Source organism: Chamaea fasciata, unplaced genomic scaffold, assembly GCF_029207755.1.
Source record: "Chamaea fasciata isolate MVZ Bird 193981 ecotype frontalis unplaced genomic scaffold, bChaFas1.0.hap1 SCAF_18, whole genome shotgun sequence".
NCBI lineage: Eukaryota > Metazoa > Chordata > Aves > Passeriformes > Sylviidae > Chamaea > Chamaea fasciata.
The window spans coordinates 11,176,753-11,190,040 of NW_027094103.1; the positions used below are offsets into that span (position 1 = coordinate 11,176,753).

General features: G+C 46.0%; 1 protein-coding gene across 3 annotated transcripts in view; it reads left to right on the forward strand.

Moving 5' to 3' along the window:
• Positions 1 to 1,692: 1,692 nt before the first annotated feature.
• ATP2A2 (ATPase sarcoplasmic/endoplasmic reticulum Ca2+ transporting 2) overlaps positions 1,693 to 13,288 on the forward strand; it is a 43,984-nt gene continuing 32,388 nt past the window's right edge. For all 3 annotated transcript variants that reach the window (XR_010723355.1, XM_066199618.1, XM_066199617.1), the window contains exons 1-4: positions 1,693 to 2,530; positions 3,623 to 3,640; positions 3,734 to 3,816; positions 10,619 to 10,723. Coding sequence is in view for 2 of the 3 variants with exons in the window: in XM_066199618.1 (XP_066055715.1) it covers positions 2,413 to 2,530; positions 3,623 to 3,640; positions 3,734 to 3,816; positions 10,619 to 10,723 (324 nt within the window). In the remaining variant the exon portion in view is untranslated. The remainder of the gene's footprint in view (positions 2,531 to 3,622; positions 3,641 to 3,733; positions 3,817 to 10,618; positions 10,724 to 13,288) is intronic.

Sequence of the window (13,288 nt, forward strand, 5' to 3'; positions counted from 1 at the left end):
CTAAATCTATTTAGGTGTAGTGTGAGGTACGAAAAGCAACATAACTGTACTGATGCAACATTTGGCCATGCTGATTAATCCTGCTGATAAGCAAGATGAAATTAATATGGGCATGGCATGGAATAAGTAATTGCCTTACCTGAACTAGGTCATCAGATCTAGCTTGGGAGTTTTCATTCAGAAGTGCCCTGTGAAGTGTAGTTTGTCAAGTTATCCTTCCTTGGACCTTGGCCATTCAGAGGAGCATTTTTGAGCAGTTGTATTTTTGTTAGAAAGGATGCAGGGCCCCACATACCCTAGAACACCAAAATTTTACATGGGCTGTCCCCTCTCCATCCCTTTTCCAGCACAGAGGTAAGACTGAGTAATTTCATTCCAGATCAGACGTGCAGTTTCTCCAAGCACGGTGCTGTGGGTGGTTTATAAGTGGTGGAAATGCAGATTGTTATGTAGGATCTGCATTTATGTAAGCCAGCACACATGTGGGGATCTGCTTTGCTATTTGCACAGGCATACGTACACAAGAACATCACGCGGAACCAAGTTTTAAAGGTGTTTATGCTGTGTGCTGATGTGCTCGCTGTGTTGTGTGTGCTGCAGGTGTATTAATGTCAGTCGGCGCTGATTTCTCTCCGGTTTGCCTTCACTGAAGTTCCCATAAGTTACCGGGTGGGATTGGACGGATCAGTCAGTTTCCTGTGCTCCCCGTGTTCCCGTGCCCGTGCCAGAGCCGACACACGGTGCCGAGGAGCGCTGGTCCCTCAGCCCACAGCCGCGCAGAAATCCCAGCTGCGGTTTATTCCTCCTCACGCTATCGCCGGGGCTGAGGGTGCTGTCACCGGGATGTGTGCGACGGCAACTGGGGACACTGCTCAGCGCCAGCGGAGGGCAGGACCTCTGCGGAGTGACCCCCCGCCACAGCACCGAGGCACACGGCCCTCACCTCTGCACACTCGTGAGGGATGAGGCTCCTGTCGCGACAGAGGCCGAGGCAGCCCCACAGAAACAGAGTCTTTAGGGTGGGAAGGGACCCCTGAGATCACCCTCTCCAAGGCAGGGTGACACAGGAAGGCGCCCTGGTGGGTTTGGAAAGTCTCTGGAGAGAAAGAATCCACCTGCGAGGCTCTCTGTGAGAGGCTCACCCTCACACTCCGAGCGGATGATATTTGTGTCGCGACAGAGCGCGCCAGCCCCACAGTCACCCTTTGACCGGGTGATGGTCCTGAAGTGGGGGCCAAGCCCACACTCACCCCTGGACTGGCTGAGGCTCCTATCACGACAGGGCGAGGGCAGCGCCCACAGGACGGCTGGCGCTCCTGTCGCGACACGCGCCGGTGCAGCCCCGCGCCAAGACCCCTATGGCGGGCAGCTCCCCTCAGGCCGCCCCGCTCCCCCTCACCGCGGGCCGAGGCCGGGACAGGGGCGGCTCCCGCCGGGGCAGCAGGGGCGGGAGAGCGACCACCGCACCTGCGGAGCCGTCCCGGTGCGCAGCGGAAGCGGCGCCGCCGCGTGAGGCGCAGCCGCCGCCGGGCCCCGGGCGGGATCACGGGCGGGATCACGGGCGGCAGCGGGACCGCGCTGCGCAGGGGCTGCGCCGCAGCCATCGCCTCCGCCCCGCGGGCGGGACCAGCGGGCCGCCCGCCCCGCGCCCCGGCCCCGCCAATGAGCGGCGTCCACATGCCGCGGCGGCGAGAGAGCACCGGGCGGCCCCCGAGTTACATTAGAGCCGCCGCCGCCGCTGTGCGACCGGAGCGAGCGGAGGGAGCGGCGGGCGCGGGGGAGCCCGAGCCGTGACGGCAGCAGCGGCCTGGGCCGGCCGTGGGGGGGGGATCGGGCTGCTAGAGAAGGAAGGAAGGGGGCGATCCTGAACCTTCGCGGGCAGCGGGGCAGCTGCGGCTTTTTCTCCCCCGCGCCGTTATCGCCCTCCGTTACCGGGGGCGGCTCGGAGCCGCTGAGGCGAGCGGAGAGGCCGCTCGGCCACCTGGACGCGGCCCATCCCCGCAGGGCCCTGAGGTGACAGCGGCTCCGGGGGCCCGCGCGCTCCCCGCCCGAAGTCCCTCGTCCCCGCCGGAGAGGCGGCTCGGCTCCCTCGGAGCCGTGAGAGGGGGTGGGGGCTTTTTTTTTTTTTAATTTTTTTTCTTTTTTTTTTTTTTTTTTTTTTTTTTTTTTGGGAGCGGCTTTCCCTATTTTTAAAAAATTTTTTTAAAATTTTTTTCCTGCCCTTGTCGGCCTCCTCCGCGAAGAGAGAGGTGTGCTCGGGCTCCTGTGCTGCGGGAGAGGGTCTATGGTGGTAGCACGGGGGTGGTGAGGGCTGAGGAGGGGTCTCGCCGCCGCCCCCGCCGCCGCTGAGGAGGAGGAGAGGGAGGAGGAAGAGGCGAGGCACGGCACCATTTGCTGCTCCCTGCCCCAGCCATGGAGAACGCGCACACAAAGACTGTGGAGGAAGTTTTGGCTTATTTCGGCGTCAACGAGAGCACCGGGCTCAGCCTCGAGCAAGTGAAGAAGCTGAAGGAGAAATGGGGCTCCAACGGTAGGTGAGGCGGCCCCGCCGCGGGGATGCTGCCGCCGGCGCTCGCCCTCTTCCCCCTGTGCTCCCTTTCCCAGCCCTCTCTCCTCTCCCTCATCCCTGCCGGGGCCCTGTGCGAGGCCTAACGCGTGTGCACTGGCAAAGCCGGCATCTCTTCCAGGACCCGGAATAGGAGCGAGGGAGAGAAGATGGCTGACTTGAACTCCACCTCGTGGGTTTCTTTCAATCCCGAGCTCGCAGGGCTGCTCTGGGGAGGAGGGTGTCACCTCCGTTCCCTTTCACCCTAACGGTGGGAAACCTTCTTCCATTCTGAAATGAAGCGCTTTGGGGTTTAGGATTTGCCTTTTTTTTTTTTTTCTTCTTTTTTTTTTTTTTCTCTCCTGGCCGTCTTGACCTTCATTTTCCCCAGCTTTTTAGCGCCTCTCAGCCCTTTATTTTATATTCTCTCCAATCGGGACACAAAATTCAGTCGATTTTTTTAATCCTCACTGCTTGGCTGTCCTAGTCCTTTCTGAACTCCCTTGCCGTTGTGTAAAAATGAAAATCTGTGAGAAGATTACACGGTGGAGGTGGTTTTTTTAGCTTTAACACTGTTTTTATGCCTCTTGGATTACTAAATCGAGTTGCAGCAACATAAAGGGGAGAGCAGAAATAAGGGCATACCCTTAAAATGGAGGAAAGAATGTGAAATATTTTGAACCAAGTTTGATGGTTTGTGTTTTTTTTTTGAAGTGAATGTGGAGGAAAGGCTTTGTCAGAAAGCATTTGAAAAGCGTTCTGAGCCTTTGACCCTTTGTGTGCAGCAACAGCAGAAGTCCCACAGCTGCCTGGAGTGATGACTTGGCTGAATTATAACCCTTGGCACATTCCCGCGAGCCTTTATGTGTCTTAAAATGCAAAACTCTCAGGCCCATTCACATACTCCGGTGAAAAGAGCCGCCTTAGAGGGGTTTTCAGTATGTCTGTCAAATCCAGCCCAGCTGAGTGTGCAATTCAGGAGGAATATCTGGTGTGGATGCCTGATAATGTTCTAATGTGTTTCTTCGATGATTCCTTTTCTTTGACATGCTTCCTGGAAAAATCTTCCACTGACAGAGCTGCCGGCAGAGGAAGGTGAGCATGGTTATAAAATCTTCTGCTAATTCTTGTTGATAATTCATTTTTTTGTAGATGTGCATGACTTAATGTCTTTGTTACATATTGCAGGAAAAACCTTACTCGAGCTTGTGATTGAACAATTTGAAGACTTACTAGTTAGAATTTTGTTGCTGGCCGCTTGCATATCTTTTGTAAGTATGATTTTTTAATTTTTTTTTTTTTTATTTCCTAGGGGTCTGTGTGGCAAAGTGACATATTCCAGTGTATATGACCTGTACATGCTGAAATGATTCTTGCTTGCTGAACAAATGTAGAATTGCTGTCTCTCAAATTAGTTCCTTGTGACGAGGTTTCTGTGTGCTAGCCAACAAAAATTTCGGGGAGTCTTTCATTGCATGAGTCATAGGTACAGAACTACACTAGACAGGTATTTTAAAAAGTGCTTCTCATTCAACCCAGCTTGCTTATTTGAGGTGGGATTTCCCAATGCTGCTGTTGGCTTTGAAAGCTAACCTTGAGTAAGTAAGTGTTTAACTGGACATTCTTCTTGCCTTTGGGTTAATCTTTATCAGGCTCGATGTAGAATCATTGGAAGACATTTTTGGATGCAATGCAGAAATAGAATCTACGTGGCGAATATTCCAGTTGCCTTCCCTCCCTGATAATAGCAAGGTGACAGTTGTTGCTTTTGACAGTGACAAGAATGTTGACGGCTGTGATGGCACCATTGTTGACCAAATTTGGTAACTGACCTTTGGATACTCAAGTCGTTAAATGGACATCTTGCTCTGCATACAGGACTGAAAGAGCAAGAACTTTTTTAGCCTTTTTTTTTTTTCCTAAAAGAAGCATGATTAGGCAATCTTCTTACATTATGTGTAAATGGTATGTGCTTGCTGAAAAACTGGAATACGGAGTGAAGACTCAGAGAAGGAAGGTGAAGGCTGTATTTCTTGGGGAGCTGGACAACAGAAACAAAAGCTTGCAGATTATTAAATTGTTTAGGTAGGGAGTAAAAGTTTACAGTAGACTTTGCCCTGGAGTTGTAATTAACTACTTGAAAAAAAAAAAATGCTGCAGCTCTTGGGGGGGAGTGGAAATTGTGGTGACTCTTTAGCTAAGGGCAAGCTAATTAGGATGGGCAGAGGAGAATGTGCTCTGGAGCTATTGTGTGGTGGGGGAAGGGTTGCCCTGGTGCTGCAGTTTGTGCTGTGCTGGGGATCTGCTCTCCCCACAGCAACACCTTGCAGAGGGCTCTGGCTTTGGGTCTGTAATTCACCAGCACCAGCTGAGCAGAGGCTGCTGACATCAGTCCTGGCCATGGAGACAGATGTGCTTCACTCCTCTGCTTCCTGGAGTGGAAATCAGGCTGGCTATTGAAAACTGAGTAAACAGTCATTCAAAAGCTTTTTTTTTTTTTATTTCCCCTCCTCTTTCCCCTTTTCCTCACAGAGGTTGAGAAGGGGATGTCTTTTTGTTCCTGAAAAGTCAGGAGTGTTTCTGTCATCTCACGAGACAAATGACAGCACAGAAGTTTGTTAGTCTTCCTTGCCAAAGTACATTAGTTGTCTTTATTATAAACAAGTAAGTGAAAAGTCAGATTCCCAAAACTAAAGCTTTGATTGCTGAGTCTGAGTAAGTATGCGACCAGACTGACAGAGGTCATAGAACATACACTGCTGAGTCCTCATGGAAAACTTGATTAGTAGCTGAATTCAGTTGCTTTTTTCAGTATGGTTAATTTTCCTGTCTAATTAGGAGGAGACTGTAGTCTAATGGAGTATGGGATGGATCTAGGTTCTCTGCTTCTGTGCAGCTGACATGGTACATGACCTTGGGCTGCTGCTCTGCCTTTTCTGTCTCCTATTTTGGAGTTACAGAGGCATGCTAAAGTGATGTTAGGAGTAAAGATTTTTCTCTGATGAAAAGTAAAAGCACCCTATATATATATTACAATTTTTATACTTCAAAAGCTCTTCGCCTTTGTGTTTGTTTCTGGTGTTTTCATTGCTCAGAAGGTGATCATGTTGTCTGTTTTTCTTAGGTTTTAACACTTTTTCTTGATGAAAGCATAATACAGACTTTTGTAGTAGCTGTAAAGCACCACTGGATATGTTGATACAAGGATTGCATTACTGCAAAAATAGGATGTAATTACATCACTTGATTTCTGGTGCTCTTGGCCAGCTGTACATTGTCAGTTCAGAAAAGTTAAGATCCAGGTATGAGAAAGAGGATCTCGAAGTACATAGATAATTTTTTCTGTGTGTGTTGAGGGAGTTTTTATGGTGGTTGTGTTGCAGTCATAAATCTCATTAGTTTATTGCTGTCAGAACTGCCCGCACAGTGACACACGTGTGTAGCACTGAGACCTGCGTTAGGTTTTCAGCAGAAACATCCCTTCTTATGCAGAGTACAAACTTGTGTTGAGAGTGCCTTTTGTGCCCTCTGCTCCCACACTGCCTGTCAGGTACGTGTCAGTGAAGTAACTCAGAGCAGCAGCTCAATCTGTGTCAGCCGGGCTGATTGCCGGGGTCAGATGCTGCGTGTTTGTGGGCTGTGGATCCTGTGTCCTACATTCCAGGTCAGAGCTGCTCGAAGAGATGTGCCTGGTTAGTGAAAGCCTTCAGTGTGGCTTTCAGAGGGAAACAGTATAAATAATTTCTGGTGGTGAGTAAATGGACCTGTGAATAGACTTGTCTCAGTCTTCTGTTGGCTCTGTGAAGCCTCTGCAGAAATAAACCCGTGGAGTGTATTCACGGCTTTTAATTCTTCATCCTTGTGATCCACAGTGTTTACTGAAAAGAACAGCTTGCTTTGCTGTTAAAAATGATTTTGACAGGTCGCAAAACCTTAACTGCATCTGATGTAGAATAATTCCTTGGTGAAGTGTGGATGCTTTAAGCAGTGGTGTGTGCTGAACTCTGCAGTCTTATCTCTGCATCACACAGTGGGTTTCCTCCTACAAGGTGCAGTGTAGGCTATAAACTCTACCAAAACTTGAAGCATTTGTACAGCATCCTAAGAGCATTCCCTCCCCTCAATTATTCCTTTGATTCCTAAGCTGACTTAGAAGTGAATGTCCTGAGAATGTTTTCAAATAGTGAATATCTGTGTTTAGATTAAAACAATACACCGTGCTTTAGCCCAGAGATTATAATAGCCTGTAAATTAGCATGAATATAACCTAGTTTGTGATAAAAGGTGAGAGTGAAGGTCTTCTTGGAGGAAGTAGGATGTGTCAGTAACAGTGTTGCAGGCTTTGCCCTGAAATCACCCCAAAAGCTACCTGTTAAGGTCAGCAGCAGTGAGTGTGTGGCACAAGATAAGGGTTGCTGTAGAACGTGACACTGAAATGCTTTTAGCTAAACTTAGATTGCTCATTAGCATGAGAGTAGGGGTGATAAAAATGTGAGAAGTCATTGTGATTCCATTTTGTGTTGAACAAATTAAACTCTGGGTGTCTTTCTTTTTTCTCCTCTTATTGCTATAATAAACAATACATTTATTTTCAGAAATGCAGAGGAACATCTGATGGGTGCTTACAGTCTGTGAACTCAGTGAAATTCTAAAGTTTGTGCTTATACATGTGGTCAAGATGTGTTGGTTTGTGTTGGAGATTTTTTTTTCCCCTGACCTTGTGTAGCGGACAAAAATTTCTACTGAATCATGGATCTGAAATTGGGAGGGTTTTTTCTTAATGTTACCTGATGTTCAGTATAACTGACATGGATGGAACAGGACTACTGAAATAGTTTGCATCTGCTTATTTTTAAGGTAATTTGTATTGGAAAGAGAAATCACTAAAAGAGGGGTTTCTGAGCAGTAGTTGATACTCTGTCCAAAACATACTGCAACTGAAACCACATTATCCTGTGAGAAGAAAACTGAAACACAGTGCATGTGTTTTGTATGACCTGCTGTAATTAATCCCGGGCTTCTTTTTGTTGGGATGAGATCTTACCTCTCCCAGCTTGATTCTAAGTTTCAATTGTCAGAATGAAAACCAAACAAAAATCCCTGTTCGGTTGCTGACAACCAAGTGTTTGCTTTTCCTCTGTTAGTGGTGAGTGGGTACAGCCTGCTGGGCAACACAATTCTGTCTCCAAACTCCCATTCTCCAGTTCAATTGTTGTTACTTAACCATACGTAGTCATCTGAGGTAACTTGTCTCCATAACTTCCCTGACAATGGACATTCTTCACTTGTAGAAATGGAAAAAGCTGTGAGGGCACTTGTGCTGTTTCAGCCTCTTCCATCAGCGCTCACCTCGTTGCTGGCTGACTTTGCCCCCTTCTTACAAATACCTCAGTGCTGTTTGCCTGTCATTGTGTCTCTTTTGCCTCAGAGTCCTGCAGGTCCACCCCATTAGGCTTTGTTTAAAATAAGCTCTGCAAGCCGTAGCTCTGGCAGCCCTAAAGCAAATATACTGAATGAAGGTTGTCCTTTAAGCTGCTTATGTTGGCTGTTGATATGGGGCTTTCATCTCTTGCTGTTATTTCCCTTACATTTTTAGGCTTGCATTTCTCTTGAGCAGTTGTCTTATTCTTTTCTTATTTTTCCTACTCTTTCTTAAATACATGGTGACTTTACCTATTGACAGTAGTGCCTGACCAGAGCATTGGAGATCAATGACCTGGAAATGAAGCTGTTCTGCATGTGAGTCTTAAAATCATTAGGGCTGAAAAATGGTGGGGCCCTTCTGAGTAGAAAAAAAAAAGAGATCTCTCACTGTAAACCTCTCCAGGGTCTTAAAAGTGTGCTAGTGGAAACTTTCTGACGAGGACTCAGTGACTTGGGCAAGAGTTGTCTGGTCTTTACCAGGCCTCGGCATATAGTCTGTTGTTACTAAAAATGCAAAGTTAAATATTTGTTATTGCTTGTTCTACTTCCTCTTCGTTTTTCTTGGCTTTGTTTTGTTGTTTTGGTTTTTTTTTTACTTCAAGCTGCTATCAAATAATAAACCTGATCTGTTACAGAATGTTTTGTGTGTCACAAATACCCTAAATGAAGTGTTAATATGGCTTTAGTCTGCTATAGCAAAACCAAGAACTTGCAGTCTGGTTATTTTATGTTTATTAAATTGTTCCAGAACTAGAGCTTGGATTGTTCCACTGATAGTAATTGTGCAGAAGCTTCTGGAGGGAGAGATGCGTACTGCTGGCATCCAGGGTTAACTAGATGCTTCACTTCAGTCTTGTCACAGATTGATAATTTCATCAAAAAACCAGCAGTGAAGATTTAAACCATCACACTCTATACTCTCAGGATCTCTAATTTGAGTTCATCTGCTCTTTTTGAAATAATGGCTTATTGAAAGAAAAGATCCCTTGAAAACTTAATTTTGGCTCTCCTTGACATACTTGTATCTTGCTGTCCTTGTAGCTCCTTCCCCTACCTCTGGAAGTTGTTTTATAACACACATCATCTTAAACTGGAGAAGATGCTGATTTAACTTCATGTAAAGCAGCTGTTTTATTCCAGTTAACCTTGTAGGGGCCTGCTCAGATAAGCACATCACAACATAATTGAATTTATTTACTTTGTTTGGAAGCAAAGTGGGCTCTACAGAGCTCCAATAAAAAAGGGAGGGAAGAAACAGATTCTGCTGGCAGCGTGTGACCTTGTGTGTGTTGAGAGCTCTGGAAATGCCCCCTTGGCCTCTCCTGTAGCTCCACGCCAGCAGTTCTGGTGCGGAGGGGAGGCTGCCCGTGGCACAGGGATGTGTGTGGGGTGAGCACAGACAGCAGGAACTGTGGCAGGAGCTGTTCCAAGGATTGGAGAGCAGCAGTGTGGAGAAATCCCAGCTAAATGTTCTGCAGGGGGATTACACAGACCCTCAAAGTGTTGTGTTGCCAGTTGGAATGTTGCAGCGATATTAATCACAGCCTGGATCTTACAAGTTTATCCCTTTGTAATAAAAATTTGCTGTTGCATTGGATTTGCTTGGCCGTCTGTTTTCAGCTTGAGGCTTTCACGCTGCTGCTCCTTCCTTTTGACATCCTGGAGTGTCTCACAATTGAGCAATAGCTCGGAGCAGCATGTTGGTGGAATCATGGGCTTGCTTTAGTAACAGTTTGCTCGCTGCAGTCTTCTAGTGATTCAGAGTGCTGTTGCCTGACTACCAGCCCTAATTATCTCAACACGTTGTTCCTATTTACTGTCACTTTCCAGGCTTCCTGTTGCTCAACATGTTGACGAAAATGCTCTTCCTCTCTGGTCACATTAACTTGACTTTTCATCAGTGACTCCAGCACTCTGCAGAGGCACTGACATGCTGAAGTCGAGTGAATGACAGATGCCTAAAACTGAAGTGCACTTTTAAAACAATCAAATCAAAATAAAATCTATGTGGAGCCTTTTATGCAAGTCCTCAAGTTTGATTTACCTTTTAAAATCCAATCTTGAGTTTTATCAGCTACTTGGTTTACAATCCAGCTTCAGACATAACTATACCATCACTTAGATGCTTCAGTATGACACTACTTGTATTTAAATAAGTAGATGCTTATTTTTTGCATCTAGTCACTGGAAACTTGTAAAACTGTTTCCATTTGTGTGGCTGAGTTACTGGTAAAGAGCAGTTAACTGGCTTAAAATTCAGATTCTGGCAAGGTTTTAGTGTTTTAAGTAGTCTAATTAGCGTCCTGTTTCATGCAGTAATGAAATAATTTTTTTTCATTGTCATAACTGTTGTCACAACTTCTGCTTTCACTTCTGAAGCAACAGTAGCAATTGTTTCCCAGATAAATAGCTTACTCCTTTAAAAGAAGAGAGGCCTCTAAAATGAACTTTGTACTACTTTAGTAAAGATTCCTTTTCTCCTTTTCCATTGCGTTTTGCCAACTCATTCACGAATTACAAAACTACCAACTTGGTCGATTGAGGGGTTTCCAAAAGTGCTGAAGTCTAAGCAGTTGAAACTTAGCAGGCATGTGGTTTGCAAGGTGTCTGTGTAAATCAGGAATTTAAATCACTGTGTTTCTCTTTCAGGTCCTGGCCTGGTTTGAAGAAGGTGAAGAAACAATCACAGCATTTGTAGAGCCTTTTGTAATCTTACTCATATTAGTAGCCAATGCAATTGTGGGAGTGTGGCAGGTATGCAGAGACTTTTACGGCATCAAATCACAAATGTTTTGGGGTTTTATGGTTTAAAAGGAAGCACTGTGCCCTGTAGCGTTGGGTGTTCTTACAAAGCAAGTAGGATGTGTTGCTGTCTTCAGATTCCTGAGAGTCAGCAAACCATAAAGCTGCTCAACAGAAAGTGTTGACTTAAAGGTAAAATGAAAGCTTTAGAAGTGTTGCCAGAGAGGCAGAATGCCCGTCAGTGTGTTTGGCCACACACTGCTGAGCACATGAACGAGACAGGCCAGAGTAAAGCCCTGAATTCAGGCAATAAATCAGGCCTTGCAAAGCCAGGAACAATTGGAGTGGTTTGCTTGGGTTTTTTTCCTGACTAAGGAACAAAGGATGGAGCACTTGTAATCTTGTTTCTTGTCTGTTTCTTCTTGAGACAACTGTTGTGTTTCAGTAAATTATTAATACAGTATTAATTCTCCCTGTTCAATCACTGTAGTACCTATTAAGTGTACATCCAAAGACTGCATGTCTGTCAAAAGGCACAAGTTTCTTCTGGAAACATCTAAATACCATACAACTTTTTCTATGCTGTCAGCTGTGACATTAATTTGATGCCATTTTATAAATCATAGACAGTAGTATCATAACATAAAATGAGATGCCAAAACAAAAATGTTCATATCACTTCAGTTTGCTAATTTGATCACTTTAGACAGCAGGTGTTTTGTTAGAGGGTTTTTTCCTGCAGATAAAAAATGTTCTAGGATTTTTATGGTAAGTTCTTTGTATGATTGGTTGGTTTTGTTGGTTTTTTTTCCTAAGGGAGGGTGCTAGCATGACATAATTACTTGCTTTCTTAGTGCACGAGGCTTCATGCTTTAAAAAGATAACAAACTGGTAAAAATAACAAAAATTAAGAGGAGGAGTCCCGTTAATGGGTTACAACATATTAGAGAGGGCCCTGCCTGCTGGAAGAAATGGCCTTGAGTGGCATTGCTGCACATTCCTGTGCTCTCCTTAGTGCTATCCCAAGTGAGTTGGCTGAAGAGTGTTCCTCAAAATTCAGTTTTCAGCAGTACCCACTGCTTAGTTACTTGCTGCCCAACCTGCTGGAGCAGGTGTGCAGGGAAGAGATAATGTCGGTCAAGGGGTGACAGCATTGCCCCCTTAAATGACATTTTATATTCAGGTCTTCATAAAGTCATTGTGCAAGAGTTAAACATTAACTTGAAACTCTTGCAGTTCTGCAGGTACTAGCTTTAAGCATGAAATGGAAGGTAAAGCTGTCTGTACAGTCTGAGGATTTTTCTTGTGTAGCTGTTTCCCTGTTGTTTTTTCAGATGTCACAGTATGCAAAGAATACCTCTGTATATTTATTTCTACATGCATGGAACTTCATTGTGAAAGAGTTGCTGCACAGATGAAGTGACTCATTCCCTTGTTCTAATGGGCATGGAAAATCAGCCACAGTACACAGTCTCCACCCATAAATGTATCTGTTCCTACAGGTACCAGATGTGAGCACTGAGTCACGGCTCTGCCACCCTCAGCCTTTCCTCTCACGGTCACCTTTCCCCAGGAGCCACCTGCCAGTGCTTCAGTGCCTGCAGGATACTCTGGCTGCCGTAACTTCGGGCAAACTGCAGCAAAAAGACTCAGTCTAGCACGCTGAGCTGGCTGAAGGAGCTGAATCATGGAATTGTTGAGGGTGGAAAAGGTCTTTGAGATCATCAAGTGAAACTGTTAACCCAGCACTGCCAAGGCCACCACGAAACCTTGTCCCTAAGGGCCATGTGTACATCTTCTAGATACCTGCAGGCATGGTGATTCATCCACTTTCCTGAGCGGCCTGTTTGAATGCTTGGCAGCCATTTCTGTGAAGAAGTTGCTGCTAATATCCATTCTAAAGCTCTCCTGGTGCAACTTGGATGCTTATTCTTGCTCTGTTCCTTTTGTAGACAGTCACAAGGTACCCCCTGAGCCTCCTTTTCTCCAGGCTGAGCCACCTCAGCTCCTTCAGGTGCTCCTGGTGCTCCAGAGCCTTCCCCAGCTCTGTTTTCCTTCTCTGGTCATGCTCCAGCCCCTCCGTGTCCTTCTTGTCATGAGGGGCCCAAAACTGCCCCAGAACTGGAGGTGCCTCAGGAGTGCCCATCCCCTGTGCTGGGCACTGCTCTGATCTTACTGGCTGCACTATTTCTGCTCCAAGCCATGTGCCATTGGCCTTTTTGGCCACCTGGGTCATCATAGTGAGTTTTTATTTCTCCTTTTGAAGGAAAAGTTCTGTTGAAGTAACCTTCCTTTTGTGGAACTTTAAGGTTTTGCCTCACAGTGACTCATAGTCCACAGAAAAGCAGTGTCGGTGTTCTAGTGCTGAGGAGCAGAATTAATTCACCTGGTGGAATGTGAGGCAGGTGTTCCATGCAGCTTTATGGGTCTGTGCTGGTATCTGCACTGCCAGACCCTGAGCTGTGCCATGTAAATGTTAGTTCCTTAAGGTAGTTTTGGTAACAGTCATTTTCAGCTTACAAGGAACTAGTGAGCTCCTCAGCATTTGAATTTCTGATGGTTTTGTTTCTGCTTTGA